This window comes from Eptesicus fuscus, chromosome 11, assembly GCF_027574615.1.
Source record: "Eptesicus fuscus isolate TK198812 chromosome 11, DD_ASM_mEF_20220401, whole genome shotgun sequence".
In the NCBI taxonomy this organism is placed as follows: Eukaryota; Metazoa; Chordata; class Mammalia; order Chiroptera; family Vespertilionidae; genus Eptesicus; species Eptesicus fuscus.
Window position 1 is genome coordinate 62,652,398 of NC_072483.1, and position 22,043 is coordinate 62,674,440.

The 22,043-nt window shown below is 46.8% G+C and overlaps 1 protein-coding gene across 3 annotated transcripts in view; it reads right to left on the reverse strand.

Annotated features, from left to right (window-relative positions):
* Positions 1–22,043, reverse strand: part of EFHD1 (EF-hand domain family member D1) — a 38,162-nt gene that overhangs the window by 3,921 nt on the left and 12,198 nt on the right. For all 3 annotated transcript variants that reach the window (XR_008557522.1, XR_008557521.1, XM_008138407.3), the window contains exons 2-3: positions 11,518–11,665; positions 2,898–3,032 (exon numbers count right to left, since the gene is read on the reverse strand). Coding sequence is in view for 1 of the 3 variants with exons in the window: in XM_008138407.3 (XP_008136629.2) it covers positions 2,898–3,032; positions 11,518–11,665 (283 nt within the window). In the remaining 2 variants the exon portion in view is untranslated. The remainder of the gene's footprint in view (positions 1–2,897; positions 3,033–11,517; positions 11,666–22,043) is intronic.

Genomic DNA, 22,043 nt, shown 5'->3' on the forward strand with positions numbered 1-22,043 from the left:
CTGTCCACACTTCACAGGGGTCTGTTTCTGGAGACAGATACCTCTGAAAATATTACCTGGAAGTGTTATGTTTTTGTTCTTTCTGAATCAGAAGCCCTATCATGCCAATATGTGGGTGTAACAGGGACTAGGAAATTATATTTTCCAAATTTCCCAGATATTTCTTAGGGCATGACCAGAAACTATTTGCAACCAACATTGTGCCCTTCAAATGAAAGGGCATGCCTTCCTTTTGCCTTAAGTCAACTTAGATTAAACTCTAAAACCCAGCTTATAACTTTCCTCCTTAAATTATTCCCATGGCTGGGGGGATGTCCTGCCTTGATGGGAAAAAAAATATCACCGACAAGCCTTGCAGCATTTTACATCCCACCTCCCATCAAGTGGTTGTAAATACTGAGAGTCCCCCGTTGTCGCTGCCTTCATTGGACCTATGATTCTCCAGAATCTATGGAAGCTTCCCAAGTCCAGCCTCGCCCCAGGCAAGCCGATCCCCATAGTGTCCACCACTGATCATGTCAGGCTCCTGCTCAAGCTCCTCTGAGGACGACCCCCCTCACACACACACACACACACACACACACACACACACACACACACACAAGTGTGCAGCTGTGCTTTCCAAGCCTGGCTCTGCCCTGAACCACCTGCAGAGCTCATTCAAGTCCATGTTTCCTGAGCCCCACCCTGGAGAACCGGGTAGATCTGGGTGGGACTGGGAAGCTGGCCTGCAGCTGGTTCTGGTGCTCAGGAGGCTGAGGAAGGCCTGACCTCTAGGGGAGCCCAGACTCCCTGTCTAAGTGTGTCCAGTGTGGACCAGGGCCAGCCTCCAGACACTCCTCACCCTCCATGCCTTGGAGCCTTTGCTCCTGCCATTCCCACGGCAGGAACGCCTTCCCTTCCTTGATTACAAGGTGAGTCTCCATTCATCTTTGAACATCTGTCACAAACGTCAGCTCCTTTATGGCCCTCTCCTAAATTCAAGGGGTGATTCCCTGCGTTTGTCACTCAAGCAAATGTTTATTGAGGGCCATTATATGCCCAGCACTGTAATTACAAAGATAATATACCTACCCTGCCTTTGAGTCTGGGTGGGGAGGCAGATGCATACACATAACACATTCAAAAATTTTTATTTTATTGTTATTCTTTTCATCTTTTCTCCTGGTTATAAAAATAATGCACCCATAATTATAAAACATTACAAAAATATTTAAAAAGTCCCTCAGACACAAGTATTACTAATGCTTTGGTATGTGATTATTCAGGGTGTATTTAATATTTACAAAATGGGGTTTCAAACAAACTGTTTTTGCTTAATTCATTTTCGGCATCTGTCCATACATACCCGTGGCGGTAGGGTGTGCAAATGTGTGGGTGTAATTCCCCGGTAATGGAAGTTTCAGTCATTTCCAATTTTTCTCTATTACTTAACAGTGCTGTAGAAAAAAAAACCCTGTCTGTATTTATATTTATATACAGACAAGGTTGGACACACAATGCTGGTGTTGAAGGCACATTTACATGAGTATCTCTGAGGCCAAACTCCTAAAGGCAGAATTCTAGAGGTGAAGGATATCAAAAGTTAACAGCTTGCCCCAATCCACTCTCAAAAAGTTGGGTCGATTTATGTACTTGCCCAAAGTGTCCAAAATAAATTATAATATCTTGAACAAATAAATTATGATAGCACTTCCACTCATAACACAGGCACGCAGAAGAGGACAGACTTTCTCAACTGGGATAGTCGGGGAAAACAGCCAAGAGGAGGCAACTCTTTAACATGGGTCTTAAAGAATGAGTAGGGTTTTCTGGGAAGAGGCATTCGGATGGGGCCTTCCAGGCAGAGGACACAGCAGTAGTGAGGCCCAGTCGTGAAAAGCATGGCAGCGTTTGAAACATGCATGGGGTGGACGAGGCTAGAGTGGGGACCAGATCTAGGTTATAAAAGGTCTGAATGCCCAGATAAGACGTTCCCAGAGACTTCATACAGTCTTGGACAAAAGCACTCGGCACACTGCGCTGCCGCCATGGAGTGGAAAGAGCATCCTGCTAAGGTGGGTCTCAGTCCTTGGCCCCAGCCCAAGGCATCACGAGAGATCTGCACATGTTGACTCAGTCAATGAATGGGGAGGACCCATCCCACCAGAATTATTCCTTGCCTCCTCTCTATCTAGGCTGAGAGTTTGCTTTCCTTACTAGACGGAGTGTATGTCCTGGGAAGGGCAAAAGTGTTGTCTACTACACCCTGGTATCTCCTGAGCTGAATGTGGGGCCAGGCATTGCCAGGGGGACTGGGTTGAATCAATGCTACGTCATGAAGGAAGGACCAAACCACTTTCAGGGTTGGACACACAACGCTGGTGTTGAAGGCCCAATGAGTGGTCAGCCTGCCCCTGACTATCAGATGACGGCAGTAGAAATTCAGGCACCAAGTCCACCATGATTCAGTTTACATGTTGGCACAAAAATGATGGACTGTTTCTCCAAGCAGCACCACAGAGAAGATAACCGAGTTTAGGGGCCCGAGCAGGCTGAAATGTGTTGCCAAGGACAATTTGTCTCTGGGCAGACTAGTAAAATAAGCCAAAACCACACAAGAGGCAGACTCCTGCCTGGGGTGGTGGAAAGTCCCAACAGCTCATATCACATATGAAATATTCCCAGTGAGCCAGGTACTTGCTTAATACTTCATGTATATGTGAACTCTTGTAATTCCCACAGTAATCCCATTATCCCCCCATTGCACAGATGAGGAAACTCATTCATTCTCCTGCAATCACACATGATCTGTTTAAGCTTGTCCTGAGGGAGTTGAGAGAGTCACTAACTGGCATCTCCTGTTGGGCAAGGTAGAGGGAGGGGGCAATTGTCCTGCACAGGAAGAAGCCACCTACCTTGGCTTCAAAGAAGTTCTTGGCACCTTTGACGCCCTCCAGGGCAACATCGATCTCAGACAGCTTTGCCAGGGCCATCAGCCCACTTTCCTCCTGCAGCTCCCCTGCGGCGGCCTTGTGGAAGATGAGCAAGAACTGTGGGGAAAGGTCAACATCGCTGAGAGATTGACAACCATCCCCTTCGGCCCCACTAGATTGCTTACCTTTCTTAGTATTTTCTAAGAAATCCTTATAGCTATGTTTCAAATGCTTTAGCTCTGTCTCTCCACTTTTGTTCATGGTCATTTTTGACTTTCAAAAATTTTACATAAAATCTATCAAACTTTTTCTTTTTTCTCACCAGTGTTATGCTTAGAAAAACCTTCCTCGCCACCAAGGTTATAGACACAATCACCCATGTTTTTGTCTACTGCTTTTATGACTCCCTTTTTTTGTAACATGTAAATATTTAATCTCTGAAATTTATTCTGATCTATCATGCAACGTTGATCATTAACCTTATTTTCCTTCAAATGGTTAGTTAGTAATCCCCACATCATTTATTGGATAATCCATCTTCTTCTTTCAGATTCAAAATGTGACCTGAATGAGTTAATCTTTAAAGCCAGCCTGTGCCAAGGCCTCCGTAGAATGCATTTAAAAATAAATAAATAGGCTAAGCTGAAAAGGTTGGTCCCCCAGCGTTCTGTCTTTCTCCCCCACGTCAATTTTATGGCTTTTTACTTCTCTTCTTTAAAGAATTTTTCTGAATTCATTTGTCAATAACTGCTATCTAACTCATACCATTTATTTTTCCATTTGGAAAGAATATGAGTTATGCATTCCTCATCAAAGAGGCTTCTCCAGGTTTTCATGTGCTACCTAAAATATAGGGAAATTTCAGGTTCTTTTTCATGACCTTCTTCTCTAGAGAATGGCTTCCCAAGAGAAAAGGACATTACCGAAAGTATAGTGAGAGGTAAAACACCTACAACAGGCTCTCCAAATCCCACCGGGGGTGTCTTTTACTGCCAAGACTCTTAATTCCTAGAGGGAAGTGTCTTTCATTAAGTCAAAGTTTCAACCTCCTCACCCTGGCCGGTGTGGCTCAGTTGGTTGAGCATCCCCCCATGCAGGGATGGGTCACAGGTTCGATTGCCAGTCAGGGCACATGCCTGGGTTGCAGGCTTGATCCCCAGTAGGGGTTGTCAGGAAGCAGCCAATCAGCCTCAATGTTGCTGTTGTGTTTTTTTCTCTCTCCCTCTCTTTCTAAAATCAATAAAAACATATTAAAAAGAAAAAGTTTTAACCTCTACCACCACTACCCCAAAAACATTGCTAATAAAGCTTTCTTTGTAATTCTTGCTTTGGAGGTCTTGACTCCACTATGGGCATTGCTGAATGCAAAGCTATGGATGAAGCAAGATGCTCAGGGATGAAGCAAGATGTGCAGGGACACGCAGCTTTGCAGAGGCCACTGGTTGGCTCAGTAGCAACACGATGTTCACCCACCCGCAACTTCAAACTCTCTCACTAGAGGCCGGCAAAGACTCAGTTTGCTGCAGACTATCAGAGCCCAAACACTGGCTCCAGAGGCTTGGAAAATATTAAGTATACTTATATGAAAGCTATATATGATATCAGCTTTATCACTGACTATAAAGACACTTCGGTGTTTCATTTTATATGTCTGAGAGTCAAGTTCAGGTACTATAAAAGAAATGTATTTAACTATTTTTTTAAATTAACACGTACATATTGGCTATAAAACAAAAAAGAAACCAAGCCTGTTGAAGAAGGTGAGGTCCACAAGAGTAGAAGGGAGGGCCAGGGGGATTTGGGGACGGTTGTGGTCGGGTTCTCCCAGAAGAGACTGAAGCAGCAAAGACTTCAATGCTGCAAATGTGAGCCACTCCAGGAGAGAAGGAGGGAAGTATCTGCCCCTTGTCCCTCCGTACCCTGCCTGTCCTTAAAACATTTAGTCACAGAAGCCCCTCCCCCACCACACACACAAAAGCAGGTAGCTTCTTCATAGCAGCCATTCCCTTGGGCCCAGGGAGGCAACCCAGGAAAGATAGAGCCTAGCAACAACCCAGGTGACCCTGGGGAGGCCTCTCACATCCGAAGTGGAGATGACAATGTTCCCCTGTGTTTACAGAATAGCTTAAAGTATTCCTCGTGGGTCTTTTCCCAGAGCAGATCCCAGCCTGGCCTCGTGTGCTCACTCTGCCAGCTCAGCAGATGACCAAGAGGAGCCCTGTCATTACTTAGGGGCCCCCATCCCAGCCAGTTAAAGAAGATAAAAAGTCCAGCTCAACCTGAAAATGTGCAGCCTTCCAAAAGCATGTCAGACATTCTCATTTAATTTTATTACAATCACCAACCCCTGAATGATAATTTCTCTAACTGCCCAGCCTTGTTTGTCTTCCTATTTATAGTCCACAAAGACTGGTATGTTGTGGAGAATTGGAAAATGTCCTAGCTATGAGCAAAGAGCGGGGGAGGGAAGGAGAAACAGAAAACAAAGAAACAGAGAGATCTGTCAAAGCTAAAAGCAATTTCAGATACAAGCTATAAAATGCTTCTGATAAGTTTAGGAAATTTTAAATGTCATGGCTCTAGTTGGAGATGCGAACACGTCTCCATATTAGTTAGTTAGAGCTCGTAGTTTGCAAGTAACAGAAACAAACTTGGCTTAATCAAAAAGGGGGTAGTCATTATATAAAAACTCAAGGGTAGCCCCGGCCAGGTGACTCAGTTGCTTGGAGCATCGTCCCACTCACTGAAAGGTTGAGGCTCAATCCCCCGTGAGGGCACATACCTAGGTTGCAGGTTTGATCCCCAGTGGGGCTTCTACAGGAGGCAACCGGTCGATGTTTCTCTCGCATATCAATGTTCCTCTCGCTCTCTTTCTCCACCTTCCTTCCTCTCTCTCTCTGAAATCAATAAAAATATATCCTCAGGTGAGGATGGAGATAGAACTGCTAACTTTGGTCCATCCTTATGCTTCTTCTGTGTGTCTGAACACACACACAAACCACAAATGCAAATAATATTTTACAGACAGTTTAGTAATCTGCTTTTGTCCTTACTTTTTTAAAAATTGGTTTGTTTGTTAATCCTCACCTGCGGATATTTTCAGTGGAAGGGAGGAGGAGAGACAGAGAGAGAGAAACATCGATGTCCCATTGATTGGTCAGGCCCGGGTGGGGATCAAGCCTATACCTAGGTATGTGCCCTTGATCAGAATCGAACCGGGACCCTTCAGTCTGCATGCCAATGCTTTATCCACTGAGCCACACCGGGTAGAACTTGTCCCTACTTTTAACATTGTTAACAATTGTTCTCTGGTCATGAAACACTGTGTTGCATCATCATTTTTAATGGTTCCATGTATGTCATTTTCTAAAATGCCCTTAATGTACATGCATTATTTTCATAATTGGAAATGAAAAGGTTTAAGAGGAAGACCAATTTCCTTGTATGTTTGGGAAAAGCAGCAAAATAATACTTAACAGAGACCTACCTTTTATATCAAAGAGCTTTATTTGGGTGTGACTTGCTTGGGAGAGTTAAAGAAAGGTAACCACCTACTAAGTGCCAGGTTTTGAGAAAGGAACTGAAGACGTGAGCAATTTTGTTTCCTGGCAACCCCTGTCCCATGTGATGATGGTAAGTCTGTTGACCATGGTGCCCTGTAGCATCTGACCTGGCCTTAGCCAATAACAGTCCTCTGAATGCAATGATTGGCCCAGGATGTGGGCATGCATTCATAGTAGGGCCAATCGGAGGCCTTCCTCTAGGACTGGTATGGACTGAGATAAAGAAGCGCTCTAGCCGAGACCGGTTTGGCTCAGTGGATAGAGCGTCGGCCTGCGGACTCAAGGGTCCCAGGTTCGATCCTGGTCAAGGGCATGTACCTTGGTTGCGGGCACATCCCCAGTAGGGGGTGTGCAAGAGGCAGCTGGTCGATGTTTCTCTCTCATCGATGTTTCTACCTCTCTATCCCTCTCCTTTCCTCTCTGTAAAAAATCAATAAAATATATATATATATAAAGAAGCGCTCTATTCACTGGGGTTGCTAAACTGGGACACTGCACCTGGGAGCTGCTGTCAGCCATCTTGCAGGTGCTGGGACAATGCCTATGTGGAAGTAGAAGATGAGGTGGACACAGAAGAAAGCACAGTCAAGATGTTGAGATATGTCAAGAGAATGACCCTGGATTACTTGTGCCTAATGCATTTCTACTTCTTCATCTCCCAGGTATGTGAACCAATAGTGATTTGATTTTTCTCATTTACATTAGTTGGCATTCTCTTTCTGTCACTTACAACTAAGAGTTCTGATACAGGCAAAGGAAGAGAACTTGGTTCTCCCAACAGTCCTGAGGAAAAGCTATTAACACTCCCATATTAAGACAGAAAAACTGAGGCACAGGAGGAAAATAATGTGCTGAAGTTCTGCAGCTTGTGTGAGACTGAGGTCTGACAGCAAACCTCTCTCCATAAGCACAGTGTGGTAACAGCAAGCGAGCCTATACCTCTGGAGGTATAACTGCTAGAGGTGGGACCACATGGGGCTCTGAACTGACAAAGGAGTGAATGCAAAGGTCACTGAGCTCTGTAGGCAGGTTGAAAACCCACCATGGAACCCTTGGAGATGTCCAATTCTCTACTGTCCACCATCTGTGGGAAATGGCCAAACCAGCATCTCCAGCAGCTAACCAAGCATCCTGGACTCCAGGAAGAGCAAATTTGGGAGGCTCTTTGGTAAAACTCAGGGCAGGGATTGTGTTAGCTCACTTGGTGACTTGCACAGACCTCTCAACACTCTCTTGATTTCTGTTCCCCAGAGATCACAACTTTGCCACAGAAGTTCTTTCCCCAGTGTTGCCTCCAAAGCTTCACCAAGCAAAAGCTTTTACCTTCTACACCCCAGGGGCACCAGGGTAGGAAAGAGTCAGTGCCCAGTACCACACATGCATGGTATAAATGAACCAAACGGCAGGTGAGGGAGCAGGAGGGACAGGTGGGAAGGCGACCATGGCAAGTGACACATGTGACATAAAGGCTGCAGCTCAGGTCCACCCATAAGCTGGGGCCTGATTTCAGGCAAATGCTGATCTTTTCGGCCCTCTAGCTCCCAGCTCTGAAATGAAGGCTGGACCGGATTATCCTAGTTGGGGAGGCTATGCCCAACACATGTTTTCTGTGATCTTCCATCTCCATCCACACCTACCAGTTCAGGAAAGGAAGCGATGGAAGAATCTGAAGTTGATTTGTGGGCAGTGAGAGGCAAGGTCAGTTTTATCACAGCTGGGTAGGGACTCGTAGATGCCAGTCAGCTGCAAAGACCCCAGGAAGAGCCTCCAAGGCCCTATCTAGCCTGGACAGAAGACCAGTACTCGGTCAAAGTCACCATTGGAAAGCAGGACGCTGGCGCTCCACTGTTTCTGGAATACTAGTAACCAAGTGTAAACACCAGGAAGGACAATCTTCTCTATTCCCGGCCCCTGAGGGATCAGTTGAGACATGCCTGAGAATAGACTTCATCAGCTGGGCTAAAGCCCCGAGCCTTCAGCCCGGATGTTGTCCCCAGGTTATTCTAATTCCAGGCCACTCTGACACATCTAGAGGCCTTTCAATAAAACTCAAACATATAAAGTGTACTTAGTGGTCAGAGTGAGACCATCCAGATTACAACTCTTCACATCCATAAGAGACACACTCAGGGGGCAGACTCAGTGAGCGCCAAAGCCCCACTGAAGCAAGTCCTGCCCCATAAGGGTGTCTCCAGCACAGAAGTTCTCCCACTGTAGACACAACTGGTCCTCACAGCCAATTGGCCTGGAGGTCAATTCCTCCCAGTAATACCAACAGCAATCAAGGCTTAACTACAACAAGACTGTGCACACAGCCCACAAAGGGGTGCGCCAAGAGTGTCCACCTCAGGTAATTAGAGAGGCTGAGCCACTGGGCCCTATAGGACACATAGCACACAAAGCCATTCTATCAACACAGGGAAACAGCCAAAATGCAGAGACAAAGAAACAGGTCACAAATGAAAGAAATGGAGAAAAGCAAACTACTGGATATAGAGTTCAAAACCACGGTTATAAGGTTTCTCAAGAATCTTCTAGAAACCTCCGAGAAATTTAGTGAGACCCTCAAGGATATGAAAAAGAACCAATTAGAAATTAAGCATACACTGACTGAAATAAAGAATAATATACAGAGATCCAACAGAAGACTAGAGGATCCCAAAAATCAAGTCAAAGATTTGAAATATGAAGAAGCAAAAAACACCCAATAGGAAAAGCAAAAAGCAAAAAGAATCCAAAAATATGAAGATAGTGTAAGGAGCCTCTGGGACAACTTCAAGCGTACCAACATCTGAATTATGGGGGTGCCAGAAAGAGAGAGAGAGCAAAATATTGAAAACCTATTTGAAGAAATAATGACAGAAAACGTCCCCTACCTGGTGAAAGAAATAGACTTACAAATCCAGGAAGTGCAGAGAACCCCAAACAAAAGGAATCCAAAGAGGACCACACCAAGACACATCATAATTAAAATGCCAAGGGCAAAAGACAAAGAGAGAATATTAAAAGCAGCAAGAGAAAAACAGTTAGTTATCTACAAAGGAGTACCTGTATGACTGTCAGCTGATTTCTCAACAGAAACTATGCAGGCCAGAAGGGAGTGGCAAGAAATATTCAAAGTGATGAATAGCAAGAACCTACAACCAAGATTACTCTACCCAGCAAAGCTATCATTTAGAATTGAAGGTCAGATGAAGAGCTTCACAGATAAGAAAAAGCTAAAGGAGTTCATCACCGCCAAACCAGTATTATATGAAATGCTGAAGGGTATTCTTTAAGAAGAGAAGAAGAAAAAGGCAAAGATAAAAATTATGAACAACAAAGTAACAACAAATACATATCAAAAAGTGAATCTAAAAATCAAGTGAATAAAAAAATCGGACGAACAGAATAAACTGGTGAATATAATAGAATCAGGGGCATAGAAAGGGAGTGGACTGACAGTTCTCGGGGGGAAGGGGGTGTGAGGGGTACGGGAAGAGACTGGACAAAAATCGTACACCTATGGACGAGGACAGTCGCGGCAGCGGGGGGTAAAGGCAGAGGGTGGGGTGGGAACCGGGTGGAGGGGAGCTATGGGGGAAAAAGAGGAACAACTGTAATAATCTGAACAATAAAGATTTATTAAAAATAAAAAAATGAATGCTTCAGTCCCCAAGGGGCCTCTGGCTGTTACACTATAACTTTCTTCACCTTAATTCTGAATTTACTGTATACATGTTTAAGATAAAACTCTAGACTTACAATAAAAAAAAACAAAAACACCTCAAACATATAAGACATGGAATTCCCTTTCTTCTAGGGTTGCATCCTTACCCTGGGAGAAACCCAATGGCCTTGAGCCTCCTCCCCACCCCGCAAACAGAAAAGGCCATTTCACCCACAGGGGATCATCCTGTGAATCTGTGTGCACACTCTTAGGAAGATATCTGCACATACAAAATTTTGCCTGCAATTTCAGGGTTCAAAGGCCAAAAGAACTATTCCTTTTAGAGAGAGAACGGAAGGGAGAACGAGAAAGAGAGTGAGAGATTGATTTGTTGTTCCACTTATTTATGCATTCATTGGTTGCTTCTTATATGTGCCCTGACTGGGGATGGAACCCACAGTCTTAGGGATGTGTTCTATCCAACTGAGCTACCTGGACAGAGCACTTTTTCTTTTCTTTTCTTTATTTTTTACTATTTTTAAATGCTTACTATAAAAATGAAAAGTTTTAATATATAAAACAGAATAAACTTATATAACCACCAAAACTTTGTACCCAGAAATACCTACTGTGAATATTTTGGTGAATATACTTCCAGATTTCTCAATACTTATACCATTTTACCCAAATGAAGTTAACCTATTCGCATTGACTTTCTTCTTCTTTTTTTTTTCCCCCAATTGATTTTAAAGAGAGGAAGGGAGAGAGAGAAAGAGAGAGCATTGATGTGAGAGAGAAACATGGATAGGCTGCCTCCCACATATGCCCCGATAGGGGATCGAACCCGCAAACTCAGTATGTGCCCTGATGGGGAATCGAGCCTGGCATCTTTAAATATATATATATATAATATATTGATTTCAGAGAGGAAAAGAGAGGGAGAGCGAGATAGAAACATCAATGCTGAGAGAGAATCCTTAATTGGCTGACTCCTGCACACCCCCTACTGGGGATTGAGCCCACAACCTGAACATGTGCCCTGACTCTGAATCAAACTGCAACCTCCTGGTTCATAGGTTGATGCTCAACCACTGAGCCACACTGGCTGGGCTGAACCCACCACCTTTTGGTGTACAGGACAATGTTCCACACAACCGCGCTACCTGGCCAGGGCCACACTGACTTTCAATCTCCTTACTGAGCATTTCCCCATGGCAGAACCGAGGTTCACTGGCGCCTTAAATTGTTTTTACAAGCAGAACTGTAGATTAAATATCCAAACACTGCTCTGGAGAGGCCCAAGCCATTTGTACTCCAGGAGACTGTACATTTGAGGGTGCCCTCAGGGACACTCCCCCTCCAGGGGCTCAGGACTGCAGGACACAGGTACCTCACGGAAGCTGAGCTTGCCGTCAAAGTCCTCGTCCACCTCCTTGATCATGCTTTTCAGGCCCAGGTGGGTCTGGGGGGCCCCCAGTTTCTCCATCATCAGCTTCAGCTCCATCAGGTCGATGAAGCCGTCCCGTCCGGCATCATACCTGCAGAGTCAAAAGAAGTACACTGATGAGGCATGGCACAGCCAGGACGAAAGAACACTAGTTACTCTCCCAAACGTGTGACTCTTTGGCCTCACTCATTGAAAAGCGACTCAAGTACCTCCTGCTGTGCAGCACCTGGACCACCGCATCAGAAGGGACCACCTTCCTCAAAACCTTTGGGTACTGCCTGCTATGATTCACAGTGGATCTTGTACTACATGTTTGTTTTAATGATTTATCTTCATAAGTGGGCCATAGTTTCTTGACGATGAAAATATTCCTGTTTAACTTTATTCCCCCCATTTCTGTCAATAAGCATCAACTGAATCTCCTGGTACTGGACAGCAGACGAGCTGCAGGAATGTGCCCCATGCACTCACTATATTCACAGAAAGCAACCAGAGGTTCCAGTAGCCTCCCCTCGGGCTTCTCTACCCCCATTTCCACCAACCCCTCCTCTCATCCTTCTGTCTCCTGCTTATGCTTCCTGCCCTTGCACGAGGCTGTGAATCAGGCTTGGCCACTGCACTCTGGTTTTATGCTTTGCCCTCTAGCTCACTCATCTAGTCTCCAGTTCTGAATGGTCACTTTTGTGTGAGTGACAGCTGAGAGGGGTCCCGGCTCTGCCCTCTTGTCTGAGTTTTAACCACAGAGCCAGCACCTCTGCTGGTTGCCCCTTGAGCCCCCCATCCTTCTCCCTGGAAACAAACCCAGCCCTGCCCTCTATTGCAGAATGCCTAGGTCAGCCCAGTAGGGCTTTGTTTAGCCTTCAGTCCTCTGCTTTCTCCTGACCACTCCACCTGCCTTCTCTACACACTCGGACTATTACAGCATTTTCTCACAGACTCCCTGGCGTCCTTCCTTCAAGTGCATCTTATTTTCTGCTGCCCAGAGTTCTCTCTTTGCTCTCTTGCTTTAAAAAACATATCCATGCATAATCACCAAAAGGCGGAAACAACCCACCTATCCATTGACACATGAGTGGATAAATAAAATGTGGTATATCCATACAATGGGATATGGCATATTTATACAGTAGAATATTATTTGCAATAAAAAGGAATGAAATTCTGATACATGCTGCGACATGAATGAACCTTGACAACATTATGCTAGGGTTGAAATAAGCCAGATACAAAAGACAAATACTGCACAATTACATTTATATGAGGTATCTAGAATTCATAGAGATAGAAAGTAGAACAGTGGTTAGCAGGGAGTGGGGGAATGAGGAGTTACTGTTTAATGGGCTAGAGCCACTATTTTCAACCAGTGTGCAGTGGCACACTGATGTGTCATAAGAATTTTTTAAACATGCAATACCTGATATATCATCAGGGGCACTGACCTCTTTTCCCTTAAATTGTCAAAGAAAAAAATGACAACAACCAACACAACAATAACTGTCTGGTGTAAATGACAGTTATACCTATTTTTTTTTTGTCAGATTGGCCAAAAAAATATTTGTTGGTGTGCCACAGAATTTTAGTAATGAGTTTATGTGTGTCATGAGATGAAAAGGGTTAGAAATCTCTGGGCTAGAGTTTCCGTTTGGGATGTGAAAAAGTTTCTGGAGAGATGGTGGTGATGGTTACACGAGAATGTGAATGTACACTTAACGGTTAAGATGGTAAATTTTATGTGTATTTTAGCACTTTAAAAAATTAAACAAATAAAAAAAATCTGGTTTCTTCACTCTCTATCTCGCCCTTCCCCCAACCTAACACAAAAACCCACCATTGTTGGGAACCACACCACCACCCACCAGGAATTACAGCCTGTAGGCAACCAGAAACCCATCTCTGTGGGCTGGAGGTATTCTGAGGCCCACGGGGTCGGGCTGGACATGAGGCCTGTACTCCTCAACATGATCTGTTCCAGCCACAGTGGCTGACTCATGCCAATCCTCCCACCCGGAACACACCACCCACCCACTCTTGACTCTCTACGGTGGCCTTTCTATACCCCAGAGCTCTGGGAGCTGCCCCCTTCTCTCCTCTGATATGCAACAGCACCCATTGTCTGTCCCGCTCTGGAACTCGCTGACGCGACCTCCTTCTGCTTGGCATCTTCCAACTCAAGCAGCTCTGTGCTCTCACTAAGCACTGCCTCCTTGCCTGGGAGAATCACAGTACAAGTGCTACTGGGTGCAGGAAAGACCCCTGGATCTGCTGGTGACTCCAAGGACACTTAAGGACAAAACAGGTGTTCCAGGTCTGGAATGAGCAAGGTTCTTCTGGGTTTCCAGGAAGGGGGCAGCGTATATGAATCACAGATGGACCAGTCCAGGATCTAGTATTGCCAAAGGATGGTGTGTGAGCCCTCTAAAAAGGAAGCAATGATTGCCATCAGTTCAATAAATATAATTCAGGGGTGGGCCTTATTTACTCGGTTTTAACTTCTTTTTAAAATAATGGCTTTATTGAGATATAATATACACTGAGTGGCCAGATTATTATGATCTCTGAATGCAAAATAATCTGACCACTCAGTGTGTGTGTGTGAGTGTGTGTGTGTGTGTGTGTGTGAGGCCCAGTGCATGAATTCGTGCATGGGTGGGGTCCGGCCAGCCTGGCCAGGGGGAGGAGACATGGGCAGTTGGCCGACCTGCCTGCTGGTCGAACTCCTGGTCGAGGGGACAATTTGTATATTAGCCTTTTATTATATAGGATATACACTGAGTGGCCAGATTATTATGCGTTCAGAGATCATAATAATCTGGCCACTCAGTGTATATCATAAAATTCATTTTTTAAATTTGAATTCACAAGATTGTGCAGCCACCGTCACTATTTAATTCCAGAACATTTTTGTCACCCAAAAATAAATCTGTATGGTTATTCCCATTCCCCTCTCCCCCACACCACCCCCTAGCAACTACTAGTTTGTCTTCTGTCTTTATGTATTTGCCTTACTGGACAGTTCAGATAAATGGAATCATACCATATGTGACCTTTTGTATCTGGTTTCTTTCATTTAGCATAATGTTTTCAAGGTTCATCCATGATGTGGCATATGTTAATCAGTACTTTATTCCTTTTTATTCATTGCTAAATAATGTCCTATTGTATAAATATACCCTACTTTATTTATCCATTCATTAGTTGATAGACATTTGAGTTGTTTCCACTTTTGGTTGTTATGAACAATGCTGCTACCACACTCACGTACAAATTTTTGTGCAGACATACGTTTTCATTTCCCTTAGGTATATATCCAAGAGTGGAATTGCTGAGTCACATGTTCATTTGCTTTTGAAACAAGATTGTCAAGCTAGTCCCACAGAAAACCACGGCTAACCCGTTATCTCTGCCAGGGTGAGCAAGGCCCCTCTGATGGGCTGCTGGCGGAAAGATAAACAGGTCATAGGTGCCTATACAGTTAGGTGGGTTTGCTATTGGTTGTAGAGCAACCTAGAAAGGGTGCCAACTACCAAATTTGCTGGTGACACAAAGTTGGGGCAGAAGCGAGGCCCAAAAGATCTCAGCAAGCTGGTGATGTCCAGGGATAAAACAGAGCAAGGAAGAGCACACATTACCTAGCAATTCCACTTCTGGGTATACACCCAACAGTACTGAAAGCAGGGACTCGGCCTGGCCGGCATGGCTCAGTGGTTGAACATAGACCTATGAACCAAGAGGTCACGGTTCAATTCCCAGTCAGGGCACATCCCCGGGTTGCAGGTTCAGTTCCCAGTGTAGAGCATGCAGGAGGCAGCTGATCAATGATTCTCTCTCATCATTGATGCTTCTCTCTCTTTCTCCCTCTCCCTTCCTCTCTGAAATTAGTAAAAATATATTTTAAAAGAAAGAAAGAAAGCAGGGACTCGAACATGTTCATAGCAGTATTATTCACAATACTCAAAGGTGAAAACAATTCAAATGCCCATCGATGGATGACTAAATAAACAAAATGTGGTGTGTTCTTACAGTGGGATATTATTCAGTTTTAAAAAGGAAAGAGCCCAGCCGGTGTGGCTCAGTAGGTTGAGCGTCAACCCATGAACCAGGAGGTCATTGGTTCAATTCCTGGTCAGGGTACATGCCTGGGTTGCGGGCTCAATCCTCAGTAGGGGGCATGCAGGAGGCAGTCAATCGATGTATCTCTCTCATCGATGTTTCTCTCTCTCTATCCCTCTCCTTTCCTCTCTAAAAATCAATAAAAACATATTTTTTAAAAAGAAAAAGGAAGGAAATTCTGGCACATGCTACAACATGGACAAATACTGTATGATTCCACTTATATGAGGTACCTAGAATAGTCAGACTCACAGAAAGTAGAATGGTGGCGGGAATGAAATGGGGTGCTCTTATTTCATTGTTTTTGTTAACAGAGTTTCAATTTTACAAGATGAAAAGAATTATGGAGATGGATGGTGGTGATGGTTGCACAACAATGTGAATACACATAATGCCACTGAAACTGTGCACTTAATAATGGGTAAAATAGTAAAATTTATACCTTGTCACAATTTTTTTTAAAGGCAAGATCGCAAAACTAAGTCCTCCACACCCACTTCTCAAGTGCAGGTCTTGGAGGAAAGGGCTCAGTGGCATGTGTGATGACATTTGGAGATTTGCCAGACACCAGTGAGTTTGGGGGCTGCCCAAAACCCACGGGTAAAATCCTGACGGCGGCGAGAAGGAAAAGTTCCCAATCCTGGACAAGGGTGGGGGGGCGCGCAGTACTCCCCAGCCCACAATCGTCTGCTCCACTCCAGGCTGATCCCAACATCGGGGGCCATGGGCCTGGTCAGTGGGGAGCACCCGGGAAGGGGGATGGTGTTTAAGACCCCATCAGGATTAGAGTGGAAGGAACCTGGAGCATTTGGCGCCGGGAAGCAGAAGGCTGTCCTCAGATTGTGCATTTACTTCCCAGGAACCTTTGGATGGTGAGGACTGGGCTCTGTGCGTGGCCAGGACAGAAGCGGCCTTAGCCAACACAAGGAAGAGCTCTCTGGCAAAAACAGGCGACTAGGAGGAGACCTGAGAACGGAGAGCTCTTACAAACAGGCCACCGGGACAGTCTCCGTTACAGGGAGTCCTAGTCAAAGTAAACAGGCTTCTTTAGTGTGGAACTTTCCAGAGCCTTCCATACAGTCATGTGTCTGAGATTTAGCAGAGGAAAACAGCACACAGACTCGTCTGACCACAGGTCTCTGCATCTGGGAAATTTCCACCGGAGGAGGCGCACAACTGACAACCTGGGGTACCAAAGAGTTAACTTTGGGAAACACTTCCTTGGGCAATTCCAGAAGGGCGACCAGTTAAACGACCAGGACAGCCGCTTCCATGCTGAGATTTTGAATGAAATGGCCTCCACCCACTGCTCAGCACACGGTGTGCATTCCACCAAAGTTTGCAGAGGAAACTAAAGCGATGAAGCGGGGAGGGGTGCATTCAAGATGGGAACCATTGGGGGCTGATGCCGAGAGGGTTAGGGTCTGAACGCTAAGGAAGGAGAAGAGAAGGCAGGAAAGGAGCAGCCCCAAAACTTAGGTGAAAAGACTGAGGAGGGCCCAGGAAGAAGAGGTAAACAGGGGGCGAGGATGGAGATAAGAAAAGATCAGGGAACAAAGCAGGAATTTGTCCTGGGGTGGGGGAGGGCACCAGGAGGACCAGGGTTTCCCTTCTCCCCTAACCTGGAGTGACATGGCCCCCCCAGCACAGAGGGGCTGTGGATACAGGCCATGCGTGGGGAGGGGCTTGGAGACTTTCTTCTTGTTTTTTTTTTGTTTTTTTTTTTCACCTGGATTCTGATTGAGGAGTGCAGAAGGTTTAGAAAACCTTTATTTTAGGCCCTGAAGCTTCAAACATTCTCCAGGCCTAAGAAAAAAGGACAAATATGTCAGAAAGGGACTCAGCACAGCCTGGAAACAGGTTAAGGAATTCCACTATCTGTGACTGGGCTGGAAAGTTTGGTTTGACCACTTTTTCCTGCCTGGAAGCTGAGCCCACCACCCAGGGGGCAGATCCCAGACAGAAGAAAGAGCCGAAGCTGCAGCCGCAGCCCCGCTGGTGTCCCGCCATGAGCCACCAGCTTGGCACAGGAATAGACAGTGTGTAGACAAAGAGGGGACATCTCCAAGGCCAAGAAAGACAGGGAAGGAAGGGGTCATGAGCCAGCCACCGCCCTCACTCCCAGGGACGCAGTAAAGGCTGCTTTCGTTGTTCCTGCTGGAAGCACCGGCCCAGTGCCATCTCTGTAAGTCCTGGCAGGACTATAAAGTGGTCCCAGTAGTGGCATCTTCACCCCTCCCTGTGGAGCTGGGATTGATCATTCAGGCCATCTAGGAGGGTTTGTCCACAGTCCCTTCCTTCAGGGCCTGCATTTGCAAGAGAGGCAAAAAAACTTCCCAAGTCCCCTGTCATCTTACTGTTTTATCTGCTCCTCTCCTAGCATCTAAGACTATATATGTGTGCAGTACACACAATGGGATTCAAAGTGCCCAATAACTGAAACCGGTCTGCTTTGCAGTTCACGACGCATTGTCTCATATTCTAATCCTTTTCATCTTTACCCGTCCTGTGAAGAATTAATAATAGCCACCTGTTTCTTGTTTTATTGAGAGCTTGCTAAGTGCCAGGCACTGTGCTAAATCACCTCGTTGAATTCAACAGTTCTGTAACGTGGTGATGAGTCACCCACTTGATGGATGGTGACAGCTGAGGTAGGCAGCAAAGCCAAGTCCTGTGTGGATCACAATGAACCTGGGACTTCCAAACAGGAGCTTGGCTTTGCATGGGCGTGGGGAACGCAAAAATGATCATTAACTGAGTTATACCAGGTGCCCCTCAACTTGAAGAGGGGCCGGGGGGCACCGTGCCTACTCAATGTCTCAATGAACAGACCACTACTGCAACTGTGAGATTTACACCTCTTACAATTTATTTGGGAAGCCTTTGGCAGAAGTGACAGGGACCACGTTGCTGAGTCCTGAGTGTGGGTGGATTCTGATTTTGGTCTTAAAGCATGATGCTTTGGACTGCCCAAATATGCAAAGTCATTCATTTTTGGCCAAGAGAATACTGATGTTGCCATCTTACAAACATTTGGAGAAAGTCTCACCAGCCAAGCCCTTCAAATAAATTTAAACTGATTTAAACCCCCAACACATCCTGAGGGATGTAGTACTGAGGGATGTGTGGCTGATGAATAAACCAGGCCCATCAAGGTCAACCAGCCCGAGGTCACTAGGGCCTAGTGAGGTTAACAAGGAGGACATCTATCCTGATGCCCAGGCTTGCGGCCCACCCCTGGGGCTGGGAGGCATGGCCACCAGAGGTAGGTTTTGGGGAAGGAAGATCTGATATCAGGCCAGTCCTTACACAATGCCAAGGTTGCCCCTCCAAGGACAGTTCACAGAGACAGGTTAGCCAAAGCTAAGGTAGAGAGGAGTTTGTGGGGAAGTCAGGTGTTAAAAATATGAGGGCCTTTCTGGAGGCTGTAAGATTCTCTACATTATTCCCACATCCCATGGTGGGTGTGGCTGCAGGTGCTGGAGGTGCAGACCCCGAGCGGAGGTGCCCAGGCTGGCCCCGAGGGTACCACAACCTGCTTTAATGGGCTCAGAGGCCCTCTTCTCAGGCAACGGCAGTGTGGAAGCCCCTTTGGACCAGGCCGCTGAAAATCGCTCATCTTCCGTCAAACTTTGGGGCCTGTGGGAAAGGCGAATGAAGTTGGATGCGTCCTCCTTATTCTAGAAAACTCTTTTGCTGCCTGCCCCCAGGACAATGCTATCACGTTCCTTGCAGTTTGGAACCCAGCCCTGAGAAAAGGAAACAGCACCTAGAACACCTGTCCAAGTCAGGCATCGCCCCGGAGACAGATGCCACTTCCCAGCACTGGGATGTGGGACCAGGTCACAGGGGAACCGGAAGGGGAAGGCCAGGAGAGGGAGGGAGACCACGGCCCCGGGAGGCCCCGCAGGCAGGGTCCCAGCCCTAGGCCTCGCTGGTCTCCCTCTCTCTCTACAAGCCTGGCCTAAACCTGCAGTCACACCCCCACCATTTCAAACCATCAAAATATTTTCTTTTCCTCCCCACGGTTTACATCTTTCAAATGCTTGCAGGCTTATTAGAATTCCCTTAAGCCCTTGGCTCCCCACTACTAACATCTTAGCTCCTTTTTTTTCTATAATTTAAATTTTAACCCAGCGTTTTCTTATTAAAGACAACCCGGGATATTAAAGAAAAACCACATGTAATCCCCAAAAACCTAGCACCCTTTTGTGTTTTCTGGAGCTTCCCTCTAGCCCATGGTCGGAAAACTGCGGCTCGCGAGCCACCTGCGGCTCTTTGGCCCCTTGAGTGTGGCTCTTCCACAAAATACCACGGCCTGGGCGAGTCTATTTTGAAGCAGTGGCATTAGAAGAAGTTTAAGTTTAAAAAAGTTGGCTCTCAAAAGAAATTTCAATCGTTGTCCTGTTGATATTTGGCTCTGTTGACTAATAATGAGTTTGCCAACCACTGCTCCAGCCCTCCTCAGGATTGGTGACCTTTCCCCGTGTTTTTGCTTTAAAATGTCTTCAGTCCTGCCCTGGCCAGCGTGGCTCAGCTGGTTGGGCGTGGGCCCGTGCACCAAACGGTTGGCAGTGGACTCCCAGTCAGGGCACTCGCCGGGTTTCAGGTTCAATCGGGTAGGGGGCCTGCGGAAGGCAGTGGGTGGATGGTTCTCTCTCATCGTTGATGTTTCTATCTCTCTCTCCCTCTCCCATCCTCTCTCTGAAATCAATTAAAAACACACACATATAAACAAGTATTTTTTCAAATCTTTAAAATGTCCTCAGTCCCCGTCATCTGTATGCTCTCCAGGTTGTGTTAGGAGAGACTCTGGTCCGAGCAGCACTGGGGATGGCCCTGCTGACACAGGCCGGGTTCAAGCCCAGCCCTGCCACTCACTTGGGAGAGGCCTGGGCTGGGGCCCCTCTGCAGACTGAGTGTGAGAGCCATCTGTGCCGTGCAGGGTGGGAGAGGGGCCAAGTGGAGATAAGACGCCTGCACTGGCCCCTGCACCTGGGAAGCAGCCAGCGCGAGGGAGCTATTTCTAAAAGCAGTGCCTGTCTGCAGCCACGAAGAGGAAGCTGACAGCTTCCAGGGCTTCTGCTCTGCGTTGCTGCCCACACCCAACCAGGCCTCACACAGGTCCCACCATCTTAGCGTTCTGCAGGGAACCCAAATCCACAGCCTGCGGTGGCTCCCTGCACGGAATCTCCACCAGCCCTCACTGAGGGACCCGCCTAGCCATCCTATGTCAGAGGATTAGGTCTGCTCCCAAGGGCCCACGCTTTACTGACTGGAGTAGGTGAGCAAGGCCCGGCTGAGATCTCTGAACACACGGCTGTGTGTGCCTATGACCTAGAAAAGCCCCCAGCCTGGCCAGAGGGGCCAGTGATGCCTAGTCCTCACCCCACCAAAGGCCCGCTAGCAAGGGGGCGAGGGCCAGTTTCCCATGTGGGCCCAGAGCTGGCAGCTCCTTTTTCCACGAATCACTGGGCTCCCACTGTGCGGAGCCCCTGGGTTTTCTTGGTTTTCAACGCACAAATAATCGTGCCTTCATGGAAGAAAGAAGCCGCCAGCTTTTGTCTGTCTAAGGCTCAGCCATCAGAAACTCCCCAGGGACCCCTCAGGAGGGGGCTCTCAGGGGGGTGGCAGTGCCCCAGAAAATGCCTTAGTGTTGGGGGATCATGCCTCAGACCTCACCAGGACATCGGAACACCCCCACTTTTCTTTCAAAAGGCCTTGTACGGAAATCGTGTATTTCAAACAGGCAGGGGCTGGCTACTCAAAGTGTGGTCCTGGGGCCAGGTCACCCAGGATTGTTAGAAACGCAATATCGGGCCCCGCCCCAGACCTGCTGGATCAGAACCTGCGTTTTTATGACTCCTGCTGGTGCCCAGGCTCTTTCAAGTAGGAGAAAGGCACTGTGCCAGACTGTCCCCAAAGTGAGTGGCCTTTCCTGGGGCCCCCCCCACCTTCTCACTGTGCCGATCCCTAACTGGGCCTATCCACATGAGCCTCAGGACTCCCCAAGGTCACAGGACTGTCCCTCCTCCTCCAGACTCGCCCGGTTGCCCATTCTCTTAGTCTCTGGTTTCCTAGTCTTTGTGTGGGTCCTCCTCCACCTCCCAGCTGTCAAGTCATCTGCTGCTCCTTCCTTCCTTCCTTCCTTCCTTCCTGTTTGCTGCAGGGAAACCAGATATCCACGTGTGTTACCACTGCTTGCAAAGTAAGAGTAAGCAGGCTCTGAGCAAGGGCCCGGGGGACTCGCAGGAGTTAAGTACGAAAGCTTGAGCCCAAAGTCTTTGATTTCCAATCAGGCTGCTCCCAGCCAGCTTGGTCGAACGAGCTTTGTCAAGTTCTATTCACCCTCTCACTCA